Raw genomic sequence first — 27,661 nt, forward strand, 5'->3', positions numbered from 1 at the left:
ATTATCGAATCGATTATCGATTTGATTATCGAATCAATTAGCAAATGTAATCGAATCGAAATACAATAAAATAGAAGCAACTAAAATAAAATACAATCGAATTGATTATCAAATAAAACCGATTATCGAGTCGATTATCGATACAAATCGATTATCGAATCGAATCAAATCGAACCAAACATCCAATCAAATCAAAGAGAAGACGTAGATAACAAAAATAACAAGAAAAAAATGCACGGAAGACGTAATCGAAGTGGTGATAGATCAACAAAAAATAAAACAAACAAACATATATAGGTAAATATCTGAGAACATAATAGATAGGTAATGGATTGCATAAAAACGAGAGGGAAAGTAACAACTAGGAACAGCATACTTGGAAAGCTAACGGGAAGTAAATGGGGTCCTGGCGTTTTAAGAACAACGGCACAGGCACTATATTTCTCAACTGCTGAATATGCGTGCCCCGTTTGGGGCAGATCTGCCCACACCAAACAAGTTGATACTGCGCTAAATGAGACATGCAAGATAGTAACGGGGTGCATCAAACCAATATATATATATATATAATGGCTATACACCCCAGTGTGGGGTTAAACCGCAAATGCTTTCTAGATCCGATTTCTTAAGTGGATCAGTCTTTTTTGTTTATCTTATCTTCTTGACAATATCTCTCCATTTTTTCCTGTCTCTAGTTCTTTCTCTCCATTCTCTGACTCCTGCCCTTTGGAGGTCTTCTTCAACTTCTTGCAGCCACTTTGATCTAGGTCTTCCCCTTCTCTTTTTTCCTCCTGGATTCCATTCCATCATTGCGTATGTCACTGCCTCATCGCCTGCTCGCCAAATGTGACCTAACCATCTAACTCTGCATTGCTTTATTTTAGTTACGATGTCTTCCTTAAGTTCTTCCTTAATTTCTGCATTTGTTCTGCTTCTATATTCATTTTGCTCTGTTCTGATTGGTCCTAGTATGGTTCTCATAATCTTTCTCTCTGCTATTCTTAAGTCTTCTTCATCTTTTTTAACCATCGTCATTGTTTCTCCTGCATATAATAATATTGGCCTAATTATGGTGTTATAAATGCTCATCTTACTTTTTTTAGTCAGTGTTTTGCTTTTAAGTAATGTTTTGTTTGCAAAATAGCTTTATTCGCTGCTAATATTTTTTCTTTTATTTCGGATTTCCTTTCTCCGGATTTACTTATTGTAACTCCTAGGTATTTCAAGTATTCTACTTCTTCAAACTCAGAACTTCCTATTTTGATTTTTTCTTTCATTGGTTTTTTCCCTAATCTTAATATTTTTGTCTTTTCTTGATTTAATCTTAGCCCCATATCTTAGCTTGTAATGTATTGTCCTCTTTGTATATAAACAAAACTTAACTGTGATTAGCCATACGCTAAATAAAATAAACCAGTGGAAGTTTTCAAAGTATCTCCGTGTATATAGCATTTTTTCATCTTAAGTATATGTATGTACTGATTATATATACCATTTAAAGTAGTATTTCAGGTTTTAGCTAATTCGCGAAACAAAAAAAAAACGACGTAGTTTGATCATAATTAACAAAATCTTCATATTCACCAGGAAGAGGACACTACCGATTGACCTTGTCACAATCCCCTATTTAATAATGAACTTGTCTTGATAAAAAGATACAGTCTGAGTTCCCAACATATTTTAGGTAGTGTTTGTTTAGACTGTTTAAATAAATTAAAAGTAATTACTCGTTTTATTACTGGTATCTTGGATGTATGGTGCTTAAATGTATTTGTGAGCAAACTTGTCTAATCTTTAGAATTAAATAAGTAAGTACTTTTATTCTGCAATAATGCTGCAAATTATTTAAGTTAATATCTTTCAACAGATGAATTTCCTATTTACTTAATAATTAATATTTTTCAAAAGGCATCACCTTAAACATCTTCAGATTTCTTCTTTTATGTTATAAAGAGGTATATTAAAGTTAAAGTTAAACATTTTCTCAGATTCTTTAACCAGGATATTCTTAGCTGTCTTGAAATTTTCTGTCCTATTTGTCCTCACATAGTCATCTTCACCTAGGTTTATCTAGTACTTGCCAGTGTTTTCAACATTTCCTGTTATTCTACTGGAAAATTGTCATTCCATCTGTTTGTAGATACACCAATTATTCTTCTTTTAATTGACGACTTCTCTCGGATCATTCTAACTGTTCTATTTTCTGTCATTCTAATAATGTCTTCTTCTCCTGCTTCTTCTTCTTCTTTCTTCTTGTATATAGGTTTTAATGCCTATTTCTTCTTCAATATTAGCCTACCAAATTGTTTAAATTATCGCACCATCTTTTTCTTGGTCTGCCAATACTTCTTCACCTATTTGGTGACTTATCTCGTATTATTCGTACTATCCTATCCTCTGCCATTCTACTAATGTGTTCGTTCCACTCCTGTTTATGTTTTGTCACCCATCCATTTATGTCTTCTATATTGCATGCTCTTCTCATGTTTTCGGTTCTCTCCCTATCCAACAGACTTTTCCTGATATTCGTCGGAGTATTCTCATCTCTGTTGTTTCTAGTTGTCGTCTCGTTTTAGATATGTTAATATAGGTCTAATTGCTGCTTTATTTATTCTTGGTTTTGTTTTTTGTCTTATGTGATTGTTCTTCCACATTGTGTCATTAAGAGATAGCGCCGCTTTTCTTGCTTTTAAGCTTTGTTGTCGTACTTTCATCTTCAACATCTTCGTAACTAATTATATCTATTCCTAGATATCTTAACCTTGCTTCCTGCTTTATTATTTTTCCATCGATTTCGATTTTAGATCGTAGTGGGTATTTAGATGTTGTCATACATTTAGTTTTTTCTGCTGATATGATCATATTGTATTTCTTGACTGTTGTATTGAAGAAGTGTGTTAATCTTTGGAGCTCGTCTTCTGTCTCGGTAATTAATGCGGCGTCGTCTGCATAACATAATATTTAGATTTCTTTGTTCTCCATTCTGTAACCATGACCTTTACGTACATTCTACTAATGACTATTAGAATTATTATTTTCGAAATTGCACACATTCATTTATAGGAGTCAAGGAGTCAACTGTTGACAGTCAACAGTTGACTCCTATAAATACTTGGGACATGAGATCAGAATAAGTCAGAGACAACCAAATAATCGAGCTGAAAAGAAGAATAAACCTCGCTTGGGCTGCATTTGGAAAGATGAAGGATATTTTTAGATGACCTACGGCTCAGAAACTCTAACACTCACACGAACAACAGTGAGTAAACTACAAGTAGCGGAAAGGGCAATGGAGAGAATAATGTTAGGGATTTCTCTTCGTGATAGAATACCCAATGCTACTGTACGCAAAAGATCAAGAGTAGCAGACGTTATTGAAAGGATAACAACACTAAAGTGGAACTGGAGAGGTCATGTAGCAAGATCAGTTGATGACCGGTGGACAAAAAGAATTTTGGAATGGAGGCCCCGAATACAAGCTAACAGAAATAGAGGTCGACCCCCAACGAGATGGACAGATGACATAAAAAGAGTGACTACAAATTGGATTCAGATGGCGCAAAAACGGACTAAGTGGAAATGCATGCGAGAGGCCTATGTTCAGCAGTTCACGTTAGAGACTAGTTGATGATGATGATGACAACACATTCATTTATTTTTTTCCTACGTTTTTATCCTGTTTCTGCTGTGATATTCCGCCAGTTTTATTCCTGTATTCTTCATACAATTTTCATTTTATTTATTTCTAGGTTCTTCTTGTTGTGCTAGTTTCTTATGTACATTTAGCAGTTATAGGACAAACTACATATTTATATGTTTCTGGAATTTACTGGAACAACAAGATCAATGGCCTTGTCGCTATTGGAGGAAAACCATCAACTGATATTATTGTTATATTACTATTATCTTTACAAATTCTATCAGTTAAACACAAGACTGAATATTTATAATATAATGTTAGAATTAACACTCAGTAACTATTTTTTAATAGTGTTGAGATTGCAGAACATGTTCTGACCCGTTGTGATTCTTATCATCTGGCACTTATTATTGGTATTTCTCTGGACACTTTTGATTGCATATCCGGAAATAAAGAAAAATATGATCTTCTACTTGCAGATTATGAAAGGTTTTTTTTTATTATTTACAAACAATAGTTGCTTAAACCATCTAGGTTATTAGCGACATTAGTTATTACATTTTATTAAATAATAAGAATTATCTTGAAGACAGCTAATAAAGTTTTTGGTACTTAAATGTCCACCTAATACTATTTTTAAAACATTGAAGATATTGTTATTTTGCCTGTTCACTATATATTTTCCACATTTGAGGATCACTTTTCATCATAATTTAAGACAGCCTTTGTTAAGCTCATACACAAATCTAGTGATAAATCATTGATTTGTAATGATTATTCCATTGCACTTCTTTCTGCTATTGCTAAACTTTTTGAGGCTTTAGTGACTGATTTTTGGATTCCACAAGGAAACTAAGTTTCTGTAGCTGGCTGTATACCATGTATCACAAAAAATAATTTGTTACCTTTACAAAAAGTATATAAATTAAAAAACCCCAATCGGGCTATGTCATGAAGACAAAATGTTTTCGGAATCTATATTCCATCATCAGTGTCTAGGTGTACATGTTTTGAGCCACTAAATATCTGGGTAAAAATCCGTTAAAAAAATTTAGTTTACATTATTTAGTCTTATATATTAGGATGTTAAAGTTACCAATGGATTTGATAACATGGCAACGTACGACTTCACTTGAAGTTGCTGGTCCTGAGACGAAGTGTCTACGAGGACTTGATGATAGCAACTGAAGATTTTTAGATAGTTAATCTGAAAGATCAGCTTCATAGTTGTCAGCATGGCTTCCTGCATGGTGTTTCAACTTCTACCAATCTACTAATTTACTCGATAAATGCATTGAAAATAGTTCTCAGGTGGATTTCATTTATATTATATACTACACACATGTCCAAAAGTTTGAAATACGTACAAATAATATATCTACGCCTATGGTGGTTTTGATCATGTTTTGGTCATATTCAACTAATTAGCGTATTTACACATTATTTCAGTCTTTGTTTGAATTTGAATTAAGAGGTTTAAAAATGCCTAAAAACGTGATATCTCATTTTGACAGATCCAAAGTAATTACTTTGTTACAACGGGGCTTTAGTCCAAGTTATATCGCAAATATTGTTGATGGTGATCAGAGTACTGTATCGTAAATTAAAAAAAATCCAAAATACAAGTGACGTCAAGGATAGTCCCAAAAATGGTAGAAGTCGATGTACAACAGAAGCACAAGACCGGCAAATAACATTGATAGCTCGTAGAATTCGTCTGGAATCTACAAGTGGTATATCCAAAGAAATTTCTAGGCTTCAAAGACTGAATATTTCACGGCAAACAATAACACGTAGACTAAATGCGGTAAATTTGTATCGTAGAAGACCGCTACGTGTTCCTAAACTAACCTACCAACACAAACTAGTAAGGTTGTAATGGGCTAGAGAAATGGTGCATTATGGTGCTAGATGGAATAAAGTGATGTTCCCTGATGAGTCAAAAATTGACTTGATATCTGATTCGCGAAGAACACTGGTTTGGAGGGCCCCAGGAGGACACGCCGGTGTAGAAACAACCCAACGCGTGTCCCATTTGAAGGTGGCAGTATTATGGTCTGGGGTGGTATTATGAGTGGTACACAAACGCCACTGCTGGTTCTGGAGAGAAGAGTCACTGGTGTGTACATCTAGGAAGTTTTAAATCCTGTCGTACGTCTATTCCGAGGGGCAGTAGGTGATGAATTTGTGTTTATGCATGAGAACGCACCTCCTCATCGAACAGCAGCAGTACAAAATTTTCTGAATGAACATGAACATTATTGAACATGCTTGGGAAATTCTCAAAACACGCATCACGAAGCGAAACAATCCCCCTATTACACTTCGAGAACTAAAAGATACTGCTCGTGAAGAATGGGAGAGAATTCCGCAAGCCCAGCTCGACCAGTTAATCGGCAGTAAGCCAAATCGCCTACAGACACGCATACAGGCCAATGGAGGAAATATTAATTATAAGTTTTATTGAAATTTTTTTATACTAATTTATTTTTAAATGTAAGTTGTACATTGTAAGCTTTTCACTCCAAGAGAATAAATAATTTTTTAACATATCGTTTATCTGGTTTTGAGATTTATTTAGTATTGTTGAGAATTGAAACAAAATGATGTTTACCTATTTAGAAGAGTTTATATATAAAAATTAATAAAAAGATTAAACATTCTAATATTCCAAACTTTTGGACATATGTGTATTTAGCCCTATTTTTTGAACATAATTAATAGCTACTGTAACGAACGGCACTCCTTTAGCAGAACATTTTGTCACAAGCCTGACAAGACCTTAAATGGAAGTAGACGTAAAGTGACACTGAATAAATTTTCAATGGGGTTGACGTCAGGCGAATCGGGTGGGCCAATCTAAAACATTAATCTTTTTGAAAAATTTCATTATTTGCTTTGACTTGTGACAGGAAGCAGAGTCCTGTTGAAGAATCGCTCCTCCTAGGGGCTAAAATTTTTGGAGTTCTGTGTCCAAACGCTGTTCTATCATAGATTTGTATTTTTGGTTGTTTATTATGCCTTCGATTGGTACTAAAGATCCAACACCCATGTATGAAAAACATCCCCAAAACATTTTTTTTACTAGATGTTTTACTGATTGATCAATATGAGATGGTGTAAAGTTTTTATTGTCAGAGTTCCTGACGAATTTTGATTGTTGTCCATGAACTATAAAGTGAGTTTCATATGTAAATAGGACTTTTCTCCGGTCGTCTTCAGTCTAGTTATCGTATTTTTGGCCCACAATAGCCTTTGTTTCTTCATTCGTTCAGTTAACAACTATTTTTTCTGTGAACGCATTTCCCTTTTACCATTCTTCAGAAGTATTTTCCGAACAGTTGAGTCATGAATCACTATACCTGATGCTGCTAGATCTTGTTGGAACTCTTGGCATGTTTTGGCTTGTTCTTGGGTCCAATTTGCTCTTTTGAAGTAAAAATATGTTATCTACTGGTATTGTTTTGCTCTTTATTTCGCATTCTTCTAACCTTTTCACATCCATTGATCCATTTTCTCATTTACGCTTCGAAATCTTGTTTAGTATCTCCTGACTCACTCCACACTTTTTTGTGATTTCTGTTTGTGACATAAAAGTGTCTTCACTTAACGTGATAATATTTTCACGCTTCCTAGGCGTAATATCTATGATGGAATTAAACTAAACAAACTCACTACCTACCGAAAACAACATAATATATTACAAAACAACATAAACTTTTAGGAAATGTCCTAAAACAGCCTTAAATAAAAGGCAGAGAAAAGTAAGGTTATGTTTTCAATGCTTGGACAGTTGTGAATATATGAACAGTGTTGCCAACGTGAATATTAAAAAATGTCACAACGATTCTATTAATTCGCACCATACTGTACATAAAACTCTTATATTTATTTATCTACCTTATCTGTGGGTGCATACACCTGAATATAATTAACGAGCTCCAGAATAAAGGACAAAATTCATCACTGATCAGCTAATTCTATTATTTATTACTATCCCAACACTATGAGTTCAGTGGCGCACCCAGGGGGGATTTGGGGGTTAAACCCCCCCCCTCAGGACCCTATTTCGACACTGTTACTCGTACACACATTTTAAGGAATCAAAATAAAGGTAACATCATAAAAAAAAATTCGGTGACTAACCTAACCGCCCCCCCCCCCCGAGGCAAATTCTAGGTGCGCTACTGTATCAGTTCATTGTCGCCTGAATAATTAGTAAGTTTTGCTAATCGTGGTACGAGTCTGACTAGCCTAAAATATCGCACTCTTTTTTTGATATCTCTTAATTTCATTTCAATAGTCATGTTTCATGTTTCATACTGTTAATAGTAATATTAGTTTTTTAATATTGAAATTAATAGTTTTATTATACGATTTTCTTGGCATTTCCCCAAAAATATTTTAAAAAGATTAACCATTAGTGATATAAACATAATTAAATGAGTTAACAGCCACATAACAAATTTAAGTAGGTAATAAAAACATGTGTATCTCTGAATAAAAGTGGTCTTGAACTTTGCACAATCTTTACAAAAATGTAGCTACAAAAACTATACATAATTATTGGTGTCTGTTATTTATTGATTGAAATATTTACCTCTTTATAATATAAACTAGTATCATATTTCCGTGTTAAATTACACTATTAAAAAAATTGGAAATTTCAAGATGTTTTCAGAAGTGTTTTCGTTTTGAAAACTGCTTCTGATCTGGAAGGCATATCGTCGAATAAAGAGATTATTTTATAATTTTTGGTGTATTTTCAAAAAAAAACATGTTTGATAAATGCCATGATTTATTCCGTAAAACCGTAAAGGAATACTCCGGAGCAGACGTTAACTTGGACCATAACCCTGTGATGGCATGACATTACTACTGATGCAAGTAATGCAAGAAAACTGAAAAAAAATTCAAAAATTCATTTTTTAAAATATTTTCAAACTATTTTGGGTTTTTGCCCTTTTATTTGATTACTACTTAGAGCAAAAATAACAAAAAAAATATACAATGAAAACTCTCGCTTTTTTCAATATCATATATCTATGATATTGGGTCTAAAGGTTGACTAAAGCCATTGCAAATTCGTCTCTATCTGCCGTTTGTCTTACAAGCGTCTCTGTGTTTAACCTGGTCCAGTCACGAATGTTTTTTAGTCAGGATGTTTGTCGTCTAGCAGGACCCCTTTTTCTTTGATTTTACCCTTTATAATCGGCTGCAACAACTCCTACTTCTCATTTTTATGTATGTGCCCCAAATATGCTGTCTTTCTCCTTTTAATGGTGGTCAAAAGTTGTGAATCCGTTCAATGATAACTTATAACAAAGTTTGTAAATGAACCAATGACAGGGCGGAGAAGCATTTTAAAAGTAATTGGTCAATCTTAAAGTTTTTGGTCTACAATACAAGACAGTCAAAACAGATGAAATGTATAAATTTGTAGTCCTCTATTTTTTAACCAGATTGGTTAAATGTCTACAGTTTTCAGACTATTGAAGTTCAGATATTTTACTCAGTGGCCACCAGATTTTATAAGACAGTTATGATCGAAATCGATTTTTGCAAATTTTAAAGTTTATTAGATTTTCTCCTGATGAATTAAAAAAATGGGAAGCTATTCTTAGCATATTAGAAGTTTTTATGACCCTATTAAGAAAAAATTGTCAAAATCTACTTGATCCATGACCAGGAGTTGCGGTAGATGACGAATTGATACTGTATAAAGATCGTGTATATTTTCATCAGTAGGTATATTAAAACGAAAACAAGTCGTTTCGGTATAAAAATTTTAGCCCTGTGTCCTAGCGCGCCCGAAATTCTTGGTTATACATAGAATTTTTGTGTGTATATTGTTAAAGACATTTATGATTCGGAATTCTTGGTTGTACATGGAACTTTTGTGTGTATATTCGTGAAGGCATTTACGACATCATATACCCGGAACAGACAGGCTTAGTTTTTCTAAGAAAATAGTCATGCATCTTGCCCAAAACCTTCTAAATAAGAACTGTGAAATTATTGTGGACAACTTTTATACCTCCGTTAACACATATCTCACAGGAACTATTAGAGTAATAGAGGTGTACCTAAACAGTTAATAGAGGTTCAATTGGATGTACACGTCTTGTTTTGGTCGCAAAGGCATGCTTCTTTTAGTGCGTTACAAAAACCCGACATTTGGCGGGTTTTTGTAACAAACAGCGATATTTAGTTGGATGAACTGTAACCACATACAAAGCGTTGCTTTGTGCCCTCCAATTTTTAAAAACTGGCAGGACCCTGGTCTACCTGGCCTTTCGGCATACGACCGTTAGCACCTCCACTGCCCCTACGAGTCCGACACCAAAATGATGATGGTGGCGAGATGCATGCGCATCGCGGGGCTCCACCTCCCGCGTAGTACCTGTGTTGCGATTACCTCACCTATCCGTAATCCCCTCCAACGGTCGGACAGGTGACGCAGGCAGAGGAATTTCCACCTCGCACGTAGACAGGTCGCCGCCGAGGATCTCTCCTCTACCACTCTTAAATCTCCAGGCGGGTACGTGCCGAGACACCGACACCCTTATTGGTGGAGTAAGGCCAAAATAGGTGTGTACGGGCCCAGCTCGTTCAACCTCGCCTGGTTCTCTTGGAATGAGAGTAGAATGGTCCCACGAGACTCTCATCTCGGATACTAGGAGTGTAGACCGGTGACCGTGACGCCTAAGCGCCTCGAGTGCGTTTCTACAAACCCGACACCTCAAGCGACGACTCTTCACCTCTCGATTCCTACCCATTAGTCGCCTCTTAGTACAGGCAGGTCCTTCTGACCTCGGCCGTATTCTTATCTCGGCGAGCCGAACGGAGGTAACTGCATACAATAAGCCAAGGCACGTGGAATTGTATGACCACAGCATGGGTTCAGTTAATGCAATGGATCAAGACACAGAAACATGCAGCCCTCTGCGAAAATCTTAGGCGTGGTCTAGCAAGGTTGGTTTACACTTAATTAATCAAATGCTGTTGAAATCGAAGGTACTATATAGCAGGCGCCGGCAGAAGTATGGCGCCGGCTATAGAAAAATGGCAGAAAACATCAACTTTCAAAACTTTGCATGTTATATTTGATTTCTCAAAAGAAGCAGGAAAGACTGGATTGAGAAAGATCTGCGCTATTTGTAAAAGGCGAGGTGTGCGAAAATTGACAAGGAAAGGTTGCATGAACTATCTCGATCAACCCGGACTGTGTTCAGCGGCCCACTTTCAAGCATATCACAATTATATCTACTCTCTTTTACTTTGGTGTTTTTAAAATTTCTTTATTTTTTGTACTTTTTGATAATATTGTTTCGTTATTTCTATGTAGTTATTTGGGTATTGCGTTATATGTAGATATTCTGGTATATCTATATATGTATATCCAGACGTAGAAATGTTGGTAAACTAATACAAATACCAAGTATTTATTTCTTATAATGAAAAGTGAGTTAAGTATTAGTTTTAGTATATATTATTTATAAAAAAAAATTCTTCAAAGATTTTAGGGCTGGTATAGAACAGTCGACTTATAAAATAAGGCTGAAGCAGAAAGAGTGATTTATTTTTAGGTTTTTGTACTTTCGGGTGTATTCTTAAAGAGATATTTAGGGCAGTCAAAACCAGTTATAGCTATTATGACTGTGATAATACTAAATAATTCTACTTTTATAGAAACTACTGGATTTTCTTAAGAAATATGAACAACAAAATATACATATTTAGGTCAATATTATGGTTAATACTTCTGTTATCAATATCTACTACATACAGTAGAGAAGAAAGAACATTTTTAGATCCGGCGTTTAAGAATTTAGTGCGAAGACTCAAAATCCGATTAGGAGCTCCGAGTCAACATGCTGTAAGAACTGAGAAAAATAGAAAACTGCTGATAAAAAGCGATGTAAGTATTTTTTATTTTATCACCACGCTTAAAACCGTTGTTAAAAAATTGCACTTAAAATATTTGAAAAGATGGAAAAAGGAAAGTATTTTTATTTGGAAAGTTTGGAGTTCTAACTTTCATACCATAACCAAATTTTCTAATGTGTTTTTATGAAGTCTAACTTATAGTCCTTTTTATATTTTTTCAATGATAACGAAAAAATAAATAGAACCAGCTTTTTCTGTAATTTTGTTACCAAAAGATCTCTCCGAGTAGTGATACTTAAATATTTGACCATAGCTCCGAATATGGCTTCCTAAGCCGAAAGCGCTCACCTAGAAACTAAAATCTTTTACAAAGTTAAAAAGTACTTCCCTATTCCATCTTTTGATTTGTTATAAGTGTGTACAAAAACATATCAGTTTTTTTATTACTTAAAATTATATTCTATTGTAAGATGCTGTGTGGGACACCCAGGAAAATCCCAAGTTTTTACCATATCTATCTTCTCTTATATCGTTTTTACCGAGTTTCCAGGAATTCTCTTTTTTAGAGAGAATATGCAAATTTGCAGCATATTAATATTTGTTATATTTTATGTAATTTATTTTTTAGACATTGGCAGAAAAACCACCTTTTGCAGATTTTCCGTGCGACCGAAGCCACACAAAAATAAGAAGTGACACTGTGCCAACAAATGTTAATCAGGTACGCCCTGGGGATATCGACATCATAGCTGCTATGGGTGACAGCTTAAGTGCCGGTACTGGAATATCTTCTGCAACTATGCAACAAGAATTGTTCTCGGAGGAGAGAGGAAGATCGTGGTCGATAGGTAATTATACAAAATTATTAAAGGAGAATGAATAACTAAAAAATTTTTATGTTGATGATATAATCACCCACGTCATAAAATACAAGTAAAAGTCATAAATTCAGTAAAACTCGGGGCAAATGCGCCCCTAGTAAAACTGGAAAATATGGCGAAAAAAAATTGGTTACGCAAAACAAACATAAATTAAAATATATACGGAATGAATGAATCTTCATCAATAATTTTGGGTTCAGGAAAATTACAGTATATGGAAAGTTCTGGAAATTGACCAAACGCAAATAAATGCTAAAAATCAAGTCCAAATGCAAAATGTCTCAAGGATTAGGCAATGGAAAAGGTAAAGAATAAGCAAAGAAAAACCTTGGATAGGTCAAAATAAGCTTAGAACAGGAACTTGAAGTATAAGAAGTACATTCAAAAAAATATTACTGAAACAACAACTGCCAAAATAATTTAGTAAATATGGAGTTCACATATGATACAAAAAACCAAATCAGAAAGGGAATCTCATGAAATAGAAGTCAAGAGTCTTTTCTTCGGTAGCGAATTAGGTAAGCTGCAAATCCATGATGAGTAGAAGCTATTGGAGGATATTAGGAATAACCTTTGTATTCCAACAATACATCTATAGTTTACCCTTGAGAAACACTACCTTTTGCACTTTTTATGAAGGGAAAAGACAATGAACTGAAATTAAACGATTCTATCTCCTTTCAATTCGAACTCCACCATTGTTCTATACGTGAATTGTTCAATTCTCATGAGGAACACTTGTGATAGTTAAAACTGAAATAAAATACAATTAATTTAGCCGTTATAGTTACATAACTATATGCTCTATATGAAGCAACCAGAAGTCAGAAGACTTTTCTTCGATAGCGAATTAGGTGCACCGCAAATCCAACCTTTATCCCTTCTTTTACTTTTATTTTAACGTCTTTTCTCTACATAAAAAGTGTAAAACATATTATTTATTAAGGATAAACGAGATAAAAAGATTATTTCTAACATCGTCCAATAGCTTGAAGCAAGCTTGGATTTGCGAAAAGGAGTCTCCTGACTTTTTGTTGTTTTATATAGCTGGTGCGAACAATGAACAACATTTGTAAATAACTTTTTTCGATATTTCTAACGCGGAGCAAAATATCGAAAATTTACCCTGTTTGTGGAATCGAATTTACAATTTAGTTGAGTATCTTACAAAATGTGAACCTTCAACCTATATAACTGTGTAAAACTTTAAATCTGTGTTTATTTTGATAGCCGAAATCTAGGTCTGTCTTCATCTTAAATGCGACAATATATATATATATATATATATATATATATATATATATATATATATATATATATATATATATATATATACATATATGTATACATATATATATATATATATATATATATATATACATATATATATATATATATATAATATTCTTATTTCTTATATCTCGTTGTATTTGTTAATCTTTAAGTCATTATCATTTTCTAGGTGGAGAGGCGGATTGGAAAAGATTCCTTACATTAGCAAACATTTTAAAAGAATTCAATCCAAAACTATTCGGTTATTCCTTAAACACATCACAAAGTTTTCAGTGGGATTCACAATTCAACGTAGCGGAGAATGGCGCCATTTCACAAAACTTACCATTTATGGCCAAAGAGTTGGTTAAACGTATTAAGAATGATAAGAGGACGGATCTAAAAAATCACTGGAAGGTAGCTAGTTTATTTATAATATTTTTTATCATTAGTTTTGACTTTATTTCCATCTTCTACTGCTATTATTTTGACAGTGGACCATCATCTTACATTTGAGAAATGACAACACAAAATATTTAATTATACTTTCTTAAATTTGGCTCTTAAGGCATTGTTCTTCTCTTTGGGTTGCCTTTTCTTATATCAAAGCAAACAGACGGCAAAAATAAAAGACGATATCAGATAGATTTATGTAAGATTTTAGGTAGATATGACAGCACTCCTGTAAGTACTTGTAAGCCTCACCGACCAATTACGCCAATATCGCAAAAGAAAGTTATTAGAATATAGAACATTTTCGTAAATGGCTAATGTCCATATTTCAGCCAAATCGGACTTAAAATATTGTTTTGACCGTGCGTGATTCGCCAATTTAAAAAAAATGGAACGAGTGGTGACAATCTAAAATGAGTTTCAACGTGGTCACAGGACGGTTTTTAATAAACCTCGCTCAGGTGCCCCGAAAACGACTACCACGGAAAATATGACGTGACAAGAATCGATGATTTTGGGGCAGACCGCTGATTGAACATACACAAGATAGCTAAAACAGTATGCATCATAAAGAACCGCGTGTGCTAGATCTTGTATGTAATTTTGGGCATAAGAAAGTTGTCAAAGCGATGAGTGCCACATTTGATCACTCCTGACAACAAGCGTAACTTTAAAACTACTTCAAAGCAATGTTTGGCCATGGTTCGTGACCCATTTACGAAAAATGGACCCACTCGTACACACCAGACACCTAGAAATAGTCTATGAAGTTAACTGCATCCGACAAAAGTGCCCAAAAAGACTATTTTATCGGTCGCAATGGTGATTCACATCGTTTTCTGAGATTCACAAGGCGTGGTCTATATCGACTACCTAGAAAAGGGTAAAACTGTCACACGAGTCTTTTATGCCGAATTATTGGGCCAATTTGATGTCGAATTGCTAAAAACTAGGCCCCATTTAGTGAAGAAAGAAGTGCTCGTCCAACATGACAACGCACCTACACATTCGCCATTGTCCCGGCTTAATTGGTCCAATTGGGGTACGACCTGCTGTGCCATCCACCTATTCTCAAGATTTGGTCCCATGTGGTTTTTTTTGTTTCCAGCCATAAAAAAGTCACTCGCTGGGCAGAAAGTATTGAATGAGGCAGAGAGTATATGAATGTTATTACCCCTACGAATGCCTATTTTGCAGAAATCGAGAAAACGCATTTTTCAAACGGAATAAAGAAGTTGCAGAATTGCTGGTCAGTGTATCGATATAAAAGAAGACTATGTTGAGAAATAAATGACCACTTTTCGAAAATTTTCGTTTTTGTAAAGGTAAAGTACTTAATGGGCTACCTTGGTATGTAGAACCTTGCGAAACACGCAAAAATAATAATAATAAACGATGTACAAACACAAGAAATTCAACGGTAACAAATTATAATTAGTATCAAAAATTATTAGAGGAGCAAGTAGCAAAATGTAGTTTTAAAAATGTCTGGTGAACATACACAAATTTTTAAGTAAAATCAGCAAAATCACTTGTTAAAAGAAAGCAAAAATGATAAAGTGTGGATACGGTTGGATACTAACAAACAAATAGTAGAAAAAACTAAATTTAATTCCTTCGAACACAAATTTCAATTAGTCCGAGTAGGGTAGAAGAGCACTGGCTAGAAATAATATTCTGATTAAATTTTTTTGCAGAATATTTCTTAAAATAGTCCCCTTATAACAAAAGTGCATATTTTATTGCCAAGAGAAAATGATGGTCAACAATTGTTTAAACAATTTTTTTTTAATAAATTGTGAAATTTAATTTTTTTTGTCAGTAAGTTCAGATGTTCGTCAAGTCTGTATATCCCGAAACGCAACGGTATATCAATTAGTTGATGGATTTGCGCATTTTGAAATTACCTACTGGACTTGAGCTTTCATCTCATATTTTTGTTCTTAGAAATAAGTCTCTTTAAATCATAGCTGGTTTGTTTGTGACAATAAATACACCTAATAGGCTGCATTTGAAAGATCAAGGACTGAACTTTTAATGTAGAAAGTTTGAAAAAGGTTGGCTTTGGACGAAGTCGTCTACAAAGCTTCAAAATGAAGAGCTCCAATTCGTTCAACTTGAACTAGTGACGGAGGAAGACTGATATTTTATCCTATGTACTAATTAGTAAAAATGATGCAACAATTTTAAAAGATATAAAACAACTATCGAATAAATTTAAATCCTAATAAAGTGTATTGATAATTGCCTAACATGTAGAAAATAAGTTGCATTAGAAATAAAATTGTAATCCTAAAATGTTTATTTTTAATTGAAGGGTATAGATGGAAAAGTCACATTTTCCACTCTTTGTCAAAAATGCGTTTTTAGTTGGTTCGTATTCTCCACATTAAAATACACAATCTTTCGAAGTTTGAGAGAGCAGAATTAACAATCTCTTGTACAAATTAATATAAAAATCGCGTTGTTATCATAAAACTAATATTCTTCGGAGGCTTACGGTCACGTGCCACTTATTGTCGATTTTTTTCTCGATATTTAAAATAATGAAATACAAAAATAATGGATGTAAGTAAACAAAAGTATTGGTTAAACTGCTAGAAAACGAGTGACGGCACCGGAAAAATGGAAGAGAAGTAAGGTAAAGAAACGCAGGTATTTAACCTAACTTTAATCTTAACTCTGCATTGTTAAATTTAAGATGTCTTGCTCAACTTAAATGTTCAGATAAAAAATAAACGATAGCCAATCTAACCTATGTTTATCTTTCGTTTTTTTTAGATATACGACAAAAGGCTTTCCGAACTTGCAACCACCATAGTGGCCCACTATTATGCAGAACAATATCAGCTCAGGATATTAGACGCTTTCACTCAAAGTTTTATGCAACACAAGATAATATCTCGCAAGATATTTATCATAAAACATTTGACTATGCAGCAAATCCAAACAAGGCATGTTCTCCATGTCCTTCCAAGAAACAATGAAAAGAAAAATGTCCCAGTTTGCTATACTACATTTTTGAAAACCTTAAATGTATCCAGGTTTAGGGTGAATCGCTTAGCCCAAAGATACTTCACTACTGGTGAAATGCCAAAAGAGAAAAGAGAAGGGGACAGAACTTCTCATGAGTTTACAGCTAAAAAAGCTAGTGTTATGCGTTTTTTGAATAGCTTAAACAGTTGCGAAACACATTATTGTACCTATAAGATGGCTCAAAAGTATCTCTCAGTTGAACTTAATCATCGAGCAAAAAGACAAAAGAGGGAATGTAAAGGTAGTGGGGGCAAAAATATTGTTAGACAGGAAGTGTCATCTTGAGAGGCCAAATTAAACAAGGAAAGAGAGTCTTTCCTTGTTTAAGAAATCAAATTTAGTTGGGTTATGTTATTATTTGTCCCAACTGTCACATGAAATCTTATTTATATTGAAGTTTTTTAACAATTGTTTCACATTTTAGACTGTTATCGTTAATATTTAATTAAAATTTTCTCGTCTAAGACACATTCTGAAAACTATTTTATAGCTACTGTTAATAAGTGTCGGAAAATTTAAATTTGGCGCATTCGCATTTCCGGATATGTCCGCCATCAGAGGCCACTTTTTTGGTCGCCTTTTCATAACGATTAGATTCCCTCTTTTGTCTTTTTGCTCGATGAACTTAATGTACGTAAACTTTGGCGACTGTAACTATTCAAGACAAAACTGTTGAAGTAAAAGAGCAATATTTTAGATAAATTTTAACACAGAATATAACTCATAATTTGGTAGCCCCCGGGTGGATGTTTGTTTAACTTGCTTGTCACTTACCGAGCAAATAAAAGTATGCAAAGATGTACAGCAAAAAACTACTCTCGTAATAAGGAAACGAGTACATAAGTTAAAATATACAGCATATTATGACCTTAAGGAGGCCAAAGATGACTTGTAGATTTTAAGCTTTAATTGTCAAAAAAATCAGGCGCTACCGAAACTTCCAGATCAATCCACTTATTATAGTCGACAGTTATACTTTAATAATTGTTGTGTTGTAAAATGGTCTTCGAAATCCAAACTTACTAAGGAAAACATAACTTCCTACGTATGGACTGAGAACGAGTTTGGAAACGGTTCAGATCGCGTTTTTTGAAATATTATGAAGGAAATCAAAAAGCGCGCAAGATAATTGTTAGCTCTGAGGAATATATTCAAAAAATAGACAGGTTTGCTATTGTTAAAAAGCTTGGAGATGACGTAACAGTTGCAAACTGGAAATCGGTAAAAAAGGAAGTCATAAAAGCTCCTGGTTCTTTGCATTTTGACATACAGTCATGTAAACGACTTTACTTTATCCGAAAAAAGCTACAAAACGTCACCTGTGTTTTGGTTCAAGGTGAGAAAACTTATAAATGGAGAAGTGAAGTTGCGGATACTGCACGAAGAATCACTAAACGAGGACAAACTTTTGCGTAGCTTGGCACCCGAGTCTATTGCTAAAGGTAATTGTATAGCCAAACCCCAAAAGAAGAAGAAATATATTTTTACAAGCATGTATTAGACGATCCGGAAGAAGGAGTTGCAACTGAAGAAGATGAAGTATGCGTTGCTGTTAATGAGATACCTGTTTTCCAAATTAAATTTTTTTATTAGCAAGTTTTATAATTTAAAGTAAAATTTGAGCAAAATAAAACAAGTTTTTCAAAAAAAAACTGAATTTTTTTATACCTAAATTATATTCGTAAAATATTATGGAACTTTTTTATCTGAACATTCCCATTAAGCTTGGTTGGTTTCAAAACTAACTGTTTCCTCCTTGTTACAGTACAGACCCCACCAATAGCGCACCTAGAATTTTCCTGTGGGAGGGGAGGGATTGCTACCTCCATTTTGAAGCCTTAAAATTTGTGAGTAACAGTGTCGAAATTGTGCTCTGGGGGGGGGGGGAGGGTTTAACCCCCAAAACTCCCCCTGGGTGAGACACTGGACCTCATTCTCTAACTTTTGGTACCAAATGTAACATTGTCCAAATTAATAAGTAATTTTTTTTGTATTTAGCGGTCTATTCCCCACCATATCTTTATAAAATCGATTATTAAGTTACTTTCTACACGTAAACAAAAAATTCGTTATAGCTGACTTCATAATATTGTTTCTAGACGTTTTTCTCATTACCTCTAAAATTTTAAAAAGTGAAGAATGTGACTTTTGCATCTATACCCTTCAATTCAACTAATGTTTATTTATTTTCAATAAATATTGGTTTGACATAGGCTTCTGATTTATAACTTGTTTCTGATAAATTTTTCTTTCTTAAATATCTTAAAGTGAGTGACAAAAACAGTATAACGTTAATAATGAGTATATTAAGGAAAGTTTAAGGTTGGCTCCAATTGATCCAAAATGAGACAGCATAGTTTAAGATGGTTCGGCCATATTTAACGTCAGATTCAACGAGACTATAATCAGCCAATATGAATTATTGCTGATTTGCACGTTTCTGGGAGTAGTAAGAGAGGAAGAACTGGGAATGTGCTTAAGCAGGACATGTGAGTAAATAGGATTGATTGAACTTATGGAAAAATGTAATTATAGAAACCTATCCTGCGTAGGAACAGGCAAAAAGACAACGAAAATGATGATGATGAATATCTGTACCTCTCAAAAAAAGCTGCATTCTTGAATCTTGGATACTGTGTTTTAATGTGTGTTTTAATTTTTGATACTATTATTTAATTAACTTTATTCACTTAACATCTACTTTATAAATATTTCTAATTTAGTATAATTATATTTTCTAAATATTGTGTTTTGCATTTTAAGATGATAACCATAATGGCTGGGCATAACGACTTTTGTTCAGAAAACTGCTATTACAAGAATCCCAACGATATCCTTAAGTACCATAGAAGTGACGTTACAGAAATGTTGAGATATCTACGAGATAATCTACCTAGAACAATTGTTAACTTAGTTCCTCCTTTAAGTAAGTTTTGTATATCTGCTTTATTTTTATTGTTGTTGCATAGAATATCTGTTGTAAATGCTTTATTAATTTGTAGATTATGTTAAGGAGTGTTGTCAGTGATAATATTAGATCCTACAGGCAAATTGGAAATTATCACTGATCTTTCAATCATTTTTCGTAATTTTCTCCATTCATGTCATCACGATAATATATTGTCTTGGCACCTGATGCAAAAATCAAAAGGACATTTGGTATAAAACCCATTTGCCCAATACCGTGTTTGATAACCAAACTATTTCCTTTTGACATGTTTTTAAACAATTTACCACCACCGATTTGTCCAGCACCGTGTTTATAACCAAACTACTTTATTTTGACGAAACAATTTATCAACTACCACTTTCACCACTATCATCTGACCAGCATGTAGAGGACAGTCTTCAATGGCAGTAGGTTTCATCAACATATAAGTACCATTGGTTTTACTTCACTTCTGTTATAATTAATACTGTCTAAATACTTAAGACGTACTGTTCGAATGGCATTTTGTTCAATTAATCAATTTTATTTATCTTTCGTTTTCTTCCATCTAAATTTTAAATCTTTTAAGTCTTTTCTGCAAAAGCTTCAATTATACACACGACATGTACAAAGAATATCTAATCACAGAATCCCAAAGAAAGTATCAGAATGGTTTCCAAAAGGAAGGAGAAAATGAGGAAGACCACGGAAATGTTGAAGAGAAGGCGTATTATTGCTTAAACTTTGGCTATTTGGCATTTTTGATATTTATTGATAGAGTTTTGATCTTTTTTTATGTGAATCATCTCCAATATGCATGAAGGGTCCTAGTTTTGGTCTTTTTCCAAAATCTGTACATTTTCAAAATAAAAAAGTTGCTATTTTCTAGAGAATGCTTGTCTAACAAAGGCTATAGTGTCTAATTTGTTGGTTTGTATACTATGTTTATGTGCAATAACTCTTTTATGTAGATATTGGTGTGTTTGTCCAATATATGTTGAATTGCAGTCTTTATAATTTATTTTATAAATAACATTCAACTGATGATCTTTCTTTACTAACATTGGGTTGAATTTTTGAAAAAATGTTTTCCGTATATTTTTGACGATTTATGTACAATATTGATGTCATATTGATATATATATATATATATATATATATATATATATATATATATATATATATATATATATATATATCTAGTGTTTGTTTTATTTAGTGACATTACTATTATTATTGCTAGATATGATTTGGGTTTGTTTTGGATCGGTATCAGAATTAGATTGATTTCTGATAATGAGTCTTCTTTTTTTAATTAGATGGTTGTAAAATTTTGGTGGATAATTATTTTTTTCTTAGATATCTTTAACTTTTTTCTTACTGACTGTAAGTCTTACTGAACTACCGGAAAGCTGAAAAAAGTTAAAGATTTCTTAGAAAAAAATTATTATCCACCAGAATTTTACAACCATCTAATTAAAAAAAGAAATTGCATTATCAGAAATAAATCTAGAGTGAGACAGTATGTTTTCTATGTCGGCTACGAAATTACGTACAGAGTAATCCTTGAATGAGGGTTGTAATCCGAACTTTGGTCCGAGAGAAAGAAGTCCGAGAGGACGTTGTTGGGTATTTAGATGTCTGTGAGATTTTTTGTAAGAGATTAAACGGAGTGGTCCTTAGCTTGTTTAATTTGTTTTGGAGATAGAGATTAATGTAGAAAGAATGTGTATTTTTTGATTAGAGAAGCTTCACACTGATCCACAATAGTTGAGGGAATGAGATATTCAAGTTGGATGAATATGTTTGACATTTGTCGATGAACGAATGCTATACCAGAATGTACAGACGAAATGTGGAAGTTCAACAATCGTGCTCTCACCTGCATGTTGATAAAATCAGCTCTTCTTGTCAATTTATTGGACAAGGAACCCATAGTTGACTGCATGAGGTGGTCGGTGCGATCACTTATAAAACGTTGGTATCTCTTTGTCTTCCTGCATTGATTCAAAAAGATCTTTTGTGCTTCGGTTCTCTCCAATTTCTCGTTAAGTTTGCTTCATCTCTTAAGTAGTATCGTATAGTTTGGGTTCCCTTCTTTAATGTCAATTTTCGAAATATCATAGGTATATGAGATGTAAAGAACATACACCTTCATATATTGTGGTGGTAGGTGTGTCCTTAATTTTTTTATAAATACACATCTTATTTCTGAAGAATAAACAAAATACAAAAATATTTATACAAAAGACCTTTATATTTGTATTTCATTCCATTTAAAACTTGTCTCACAGAAGAATAATTTCCCTGGAACCAAAATGATGATGTGGATTTACGATTATGCATAGAAATGATAAAAAAAGACATAAATAAAGAAGAGGGACAGAAGGAGAACTCATTTACCCTGTATAGTCCAACTTTCCATATTATTCTGTCTTTAGTGAAGTCAATGTCCTTCCAAATTTTTGTACTTTTTACCGTTGTTGCCATTGGTCATTGACAGACCTATTTTATCTTCACACCCCCCATTGTTTATTATGATAAAGTCAAGGTAGTTGAACTGTACAACACATTTAACGTACCATTTTTAATCCAAAAACGTATGGTTAATGGTTTGTTTTTATACACAATAATAATACATTATAGGAGCAACAGTTATTATTGGCCATTGAATCACTCAACCTAAAACAACGGTTGTTTTATTAGATTTATGATCCTTAAAATAGTAGTGAAATATTTATTAAAAAAATTTGAAGGTAATGAATGATCTTCTATAAGCTTTGCAAACGACAAGAAAATGTTTAAAACAGCTTTTAGCATTATCATCATCATTGAGTTCCATGTCATTTATGCATTCTTTCCAATAATATACATAAATTGTAAAAGAGGTCCGGTCAACTATAGAACCGTTTTTAAGAGACCTTGAAAAGCTTTGAACATGTTGGAAACAGATTCATATATGTTTAAAGCTGTTTAAAGTTAATTTAGGTTTAGTATTACCCTGAATACGAGTTACTCTAGACAAAAAAAAATGTGTTAGCGCATCATTTTTCCTTTTTCCTACTGTTAATCTGTTTCGTTAATATTATTAATCATGCAAAAAGTCAGTCAGTAATTAATTTAAATTAACATTTTATATGTAAATTAAAGGTTTTTTAAATCGTTTTGTAAGTGGATTTTTACAAATATTCAAATATCGCTGACTAAATGATAAACTTAATTAACTTAGTTAACTTAAGTTGTGTTAACTTTCTATGTATTTTAATTAAATTTACGTAATTTTTAGAACTAGACATTCTTGCTGATCTTAAAAATCCACCAAAAAATCAATATTTAGCTCATAATCTATTTTGTCCGTGTATTGCGGGCTTACAATTCAGAAGCAGAAGGAAAGAGTTGACTCGCATCATGGAGGGATGGCAACAGATTGACCGGGAAGTCAGTAACATGCCGGAATTCGATTCGGACGAATTTACTGTGATATTACATAACTATACTAGCAATTATACGTTACCTACTAAGGAAGATGGTTCTGAGGATTATGGGTATCTAGCTCCAGATGTTTTTCATTTTTCTGAAAGGGGACAAGCTAGATGTAAGTAGTACTTTTTTACTTTAGTTTCTAAAAGAATTAAATAAATTATGATATACATACAGTAGACAAGCGAGAAGTGGCTGGTCATCTGCGTAAACAGAAAAGAAACTTTCATGAGGCTGATAGAATATGCTTGCAAATATAATATTTTTGACTGACTGACTTAAAAAAAAATTTATTTAACCACTTAGACTTATGCCATTGGTCGCGCTGTTAGATTTTGTTAACAAACGATTTTAATGAAACCAAGTATTATGTTTAAAAATCTTTTATTGCAAAAGAATTATAACATAAAACGTACCTACCCATAAACTAATAAAATAAATAAACAATATTTTTTTGACATTTTCAATAGTTTAATTTTTCTCATAGAATCACGTTTACTCTTAGTGAGTTTGTTTTATTAGACATTCTGTTCAGAATCAGAAGAACTTTTTCCTGGCTCAGATTTTGACGTATATATACCCAGTCCTCAAACTCCTCAAAGCAAAACTTGAAAAGGCAGATAACAAATGTAAACTGAGAAGTGATGCCCGAAATAATAAATGTCTATTCGAAGGCAACATACCCGAACAATGAAATACTTTTACAGCTAAAACAATACTAATACACAAAAAGGAAGACATTACAGACTTGGAAAATTAAAAATTATCGATCAATTTCACTTCTTTCACAACTTTACAAAACCTTTACAAAGATTATTACAAATAGTAGAATAAGCCGGATTTAGAAAAGGGTACAGCAGCTGTGACCATCTATATACTTTGAAAATCCTAATAGAAAAGACTAACGAATACAATCTCCCATTGTGTCTGGCTTTTATAGATTATGAAAAAGCTTTTGATAGCGTAGAACTGTGAGCAATAGAAGAAGCATTTATCAACAACCGAATCGACTCCAGGTACAGAATATTAATACATAATATTTACGAACAAGCTGAAATGATAGTGACATTGGGTAATGGAATCGAAACAAGACCAGTAAAAATCAACCGAGGCGTAAAACAAGGAGACACTATATCTCCAAAATTATTTACAGCTGCCCTAGAAGATATCTTTAAGTTAATAGACTGGGAAAATAAGAAAATCCTTATTAACGGAAGATACTTGAACCATCTTAGATACGCAGATGATGTAGTACTAATAGCTGACACATGGAATGCACTAATACGATGATTGAGGAGCAACACCCAAGGGACAGAGATAGAACACGTAGATGAATATACATATCTGGGTCAAGATGTCAATGTAAGCAAATATAATCAGACTACCGAAATAAGCAGACGTGTAAAAATGGTATGGCAGAAAACTCATAGAGCTATGGAACGATAGATGCTGGGTATCTCACTCAAAGACCATAAAACGAATGAAGACATTCATAATAGAACAAAAGTAAAAGAAACTGAAATGGAAATGGGCTGGACATAACGAACGCCTTAAGGATTTCCGATGGCATAAAGAAATCTGGAATTGGCGGCCATATAAAGCCAAAAGACCACGAGGAAGACCGCAAATGCGCTGAAGCGACGATATTAAAAGAACTGCAGGACCAATTTGGAAACGGCTTACAAACAACGGAGATGAATGGCGGGAATTAAGAGAGGCCTATATTCGCCAATCCGAATAGAGAGAAGGGCTTAAAAAAAGTACCCAGTCAGAGTCTAATGAAGGTTCAGATTTACAAGAACATTCTTCGGAAGAGAAAGGTTTTAAAAGAGATCTTGAAAGGATAGTTTCTGAAGAAGAAGAGGAGAAGTCAGATATTGATGGCGACCAGTCTGGTCTCGTAATGTGGAAACAACCATAAGCGAAGTTCAAACTGAAACATGATATTCCAAAACAAAGGCAAGAAGTAGTCACTTTAGATTTTGAATAAGGTTCGAGTGAGTTGGATGTGTTTATAAAGTTGTTTCCGAGGTTTCTATTTATACACATCGTTCTCTGTTCTAATCTAAGATTTGTACAATACCAAAATACTAAAAAAAAATTAAGAAACTGATCAATACGCAATAATGATCGTTCTTTGTTGAAACATGATTATGTGCTACAACAAATTACCGAGCAAGAAAGACTATTGATCAAATCACGAATTCCTTGGCAACCCAGAAAAAGGCTATAGCACGTCACCGATGTTGCTATTTGTTATCAAAAATATACTAAATGTACTATAATTATGCTAAAAAGCATAATAATTCACCTAAGACATATTACTTGGATGAAGTGGTTTGGAAAAGCCAGAGCAGAGAGTTCTCATTAGTCTGTTGATGACCAAATTCAAGGAAATGTCTTCCCTAAAACAGTATATTCCACTAAAACTAATAAAAGAGGAATAAAAATGTGGAAAGGTCTGACTCTTTTACCAGATACATATATGACCTTAATACTTACTCTGGTAAAGAGGTTGAAGCTGTGGCTGGTACTTTAGGTAAACGTGTGGTGAATAAACTAGCTAGTACAATATTTTCTTTTGGTGTATGCCCCTGTTTCGATAGATTTTTCACATCTGTAAAATTATTGAATGAATACACCAAAATTTAAAGTGAAAAAGATGTCAAGAAGTTAGTCTGATTGTTAAGTTTTGGATGCTGGGGTACTTTGTACGAGGTGGCAAGATACAAAAAGTTTATTACTAAAATCGTGCAACTTTGTTAGCATATTTCATAAGTAGTTATTGAACAAAATGGAATTTCACAAATGCTGTGATATAAATTATGAAAAATAGTAAATCCAAGTTCTATCGGTTCCCAACTTCTAAGCACAAATTATTGTAACGAGAAAAGTGGAGTTTTATCATAATAAAGCAGAAGTAAGTAGCATAACACAAATTTTGCATTCTTACGCCCGATTTCGTAATAAGTTTGATGTGAACATTAAATTAAAGTTCACTTTAAAGTGTAACTTTCAATAATATAAAGTTTACTTTAAAGTGTACATTTTAATAATAATCATGTTGGTTCAAGTTTGTTTCAAATTTAAAAAAATGCTAAATATTTCTTCAAGTTCGGATTACGCCACCCAAAAGTTGAGAGGAATAGAATTAATTATTTAAACCAATGTGATGTATGTTTCTTTGAAAGGTTTGAAATGACAAAAGATACAGTTATGAAATTTAGTCTAAAATAAACATGAGTTCTATCTACCTCTGTACCTACTTTGGGTTGTCATTATGAACTCGGGCGTTAATGTCGCTCCAAAATATTGATATGATATGCATTAATAATTGTATTTTGCAGTGGATATGATAGTTGGTTGAAAGGATATTTTATGACTTATTTTCTGGAATCCAGTATTTGTGGTAAAATCTCTATACTGGATCAGGCTATCAAAGACGATGACCATTGCATTTACTAATATAATATAATACTAGGGCAATTTTTATTAAACTTTTGTTGCATATGTTTTAGTTGCAAACGACCTATGGAATTCCCTTTTGGAACCGTATGGAAAGAAAACTAACGCTGGAAGGAAAGAATACTCAGTATTTCATTGTCCATCAGATGAACATCCTTATATTTATACAAGAACAAACAGCAAATAAGAATATTTAAAGAAGAAAGTGATAATATGTACATAAACTTAATTATTATTAAAAATAATTAATCTATTAATTGTGTTTCTTTTTAGAACACTGGTTCAAGCTATGAAGAAAATTATATTATTTACTTCTTCTTCTTCTTCTTATAGTGCCGTGCACCTATAGTGCGTTGGCGAATTATCTTAAGGCCAGACATCTGTCTTTTGCGGCATGCATTTACTGTTTACTACTATTTATAATATTAGTAACAATGGTTGAAGTTTAGTAATACATCTTGGTAATACATCCAATAAAATTAACAACACCCAAAGAACTTAAAGAAGAAATCTTAAGACTGAATATCAAAAAGTCACCAGGAATTGACCTAATAACATCAAAAATGCTAAAAGAATTACCAAAAAAGGGTATAGTAATCCTTACATATATATTTA

At 33.2% G+C, this 27,661-nt stretch overlaps 1 protein-coding gene across 1 annotated transcript; it reads left to right on the forward strand.

Annotated features, from left to right (window-relative positions):
- The first annotated feature begins 1,646 nt into the window (after window positions 1–1,646).
- Window positions 1,647–27,303, forward strand: LOC140443052 (phospholipase B1, membrane-associated-like). The gene is made up of 7 exons (XM_072534098.1): window positions 1,647–1,808; window positions 11,333–11,561; window positions 12,159–12,378; window positions 13,874–14,100; window positions 19,936–20,098; window positions 23,388–23,696; window positions 27,100–27,303. Exons 2-7 carry the CDS (start codon window positions 11,358–11,360, stop codon window positions 27,231–27,233), a joined length of 1,257 nt encoding a protein of 418 aa, XP_072390199.1. The 5' UTR covers window positions 1,647–1,808; window positions 11,333–11,357; the 3' UTR covers window positions 27,234–27,303.
- Window positions 27,304–27,661: the final 358 nt, after the last annotated feature.

Source organism: Diabrotica undecimpunctata, chromosome 6, assembly GCF_040954645.1.
Source record: "Diabrotica undecimpunctata isolate CICGRU chromosome 6, icDiaUnde3, whole genome shotgun sequence".
NCBI classification, from domain to species: domain Eukaryota; kingdom Metazoa; phylum Arthropoda; class Insecta; order Coleoptera; family Chrysomelidae; genus Diabrotica; species Diabrotica undecimpunctata.

Coding starts and splice junctions, on each gene's coding strand:
- LOC140443052 (XM_072534098.1), top strand. CDS start 11,358: ATGAACAACAAAATATACATATTTAGGTCAATATTATGGTTAATACTT. Junction 11,562..12,158: donor AACTGCTGATAAAAAGCGAT/GTAAGTATTTTT, acceptor TTTATTTTTTAG/ACATTGGCAGAAAAACCACC. Junction 14,101..19,935: donor ATCTAAAAAATCACTGGAAG/GTAGCTAGTTTA, acceptor TTGCATTTTAAG/ATGATAACCATAATGGCTGG.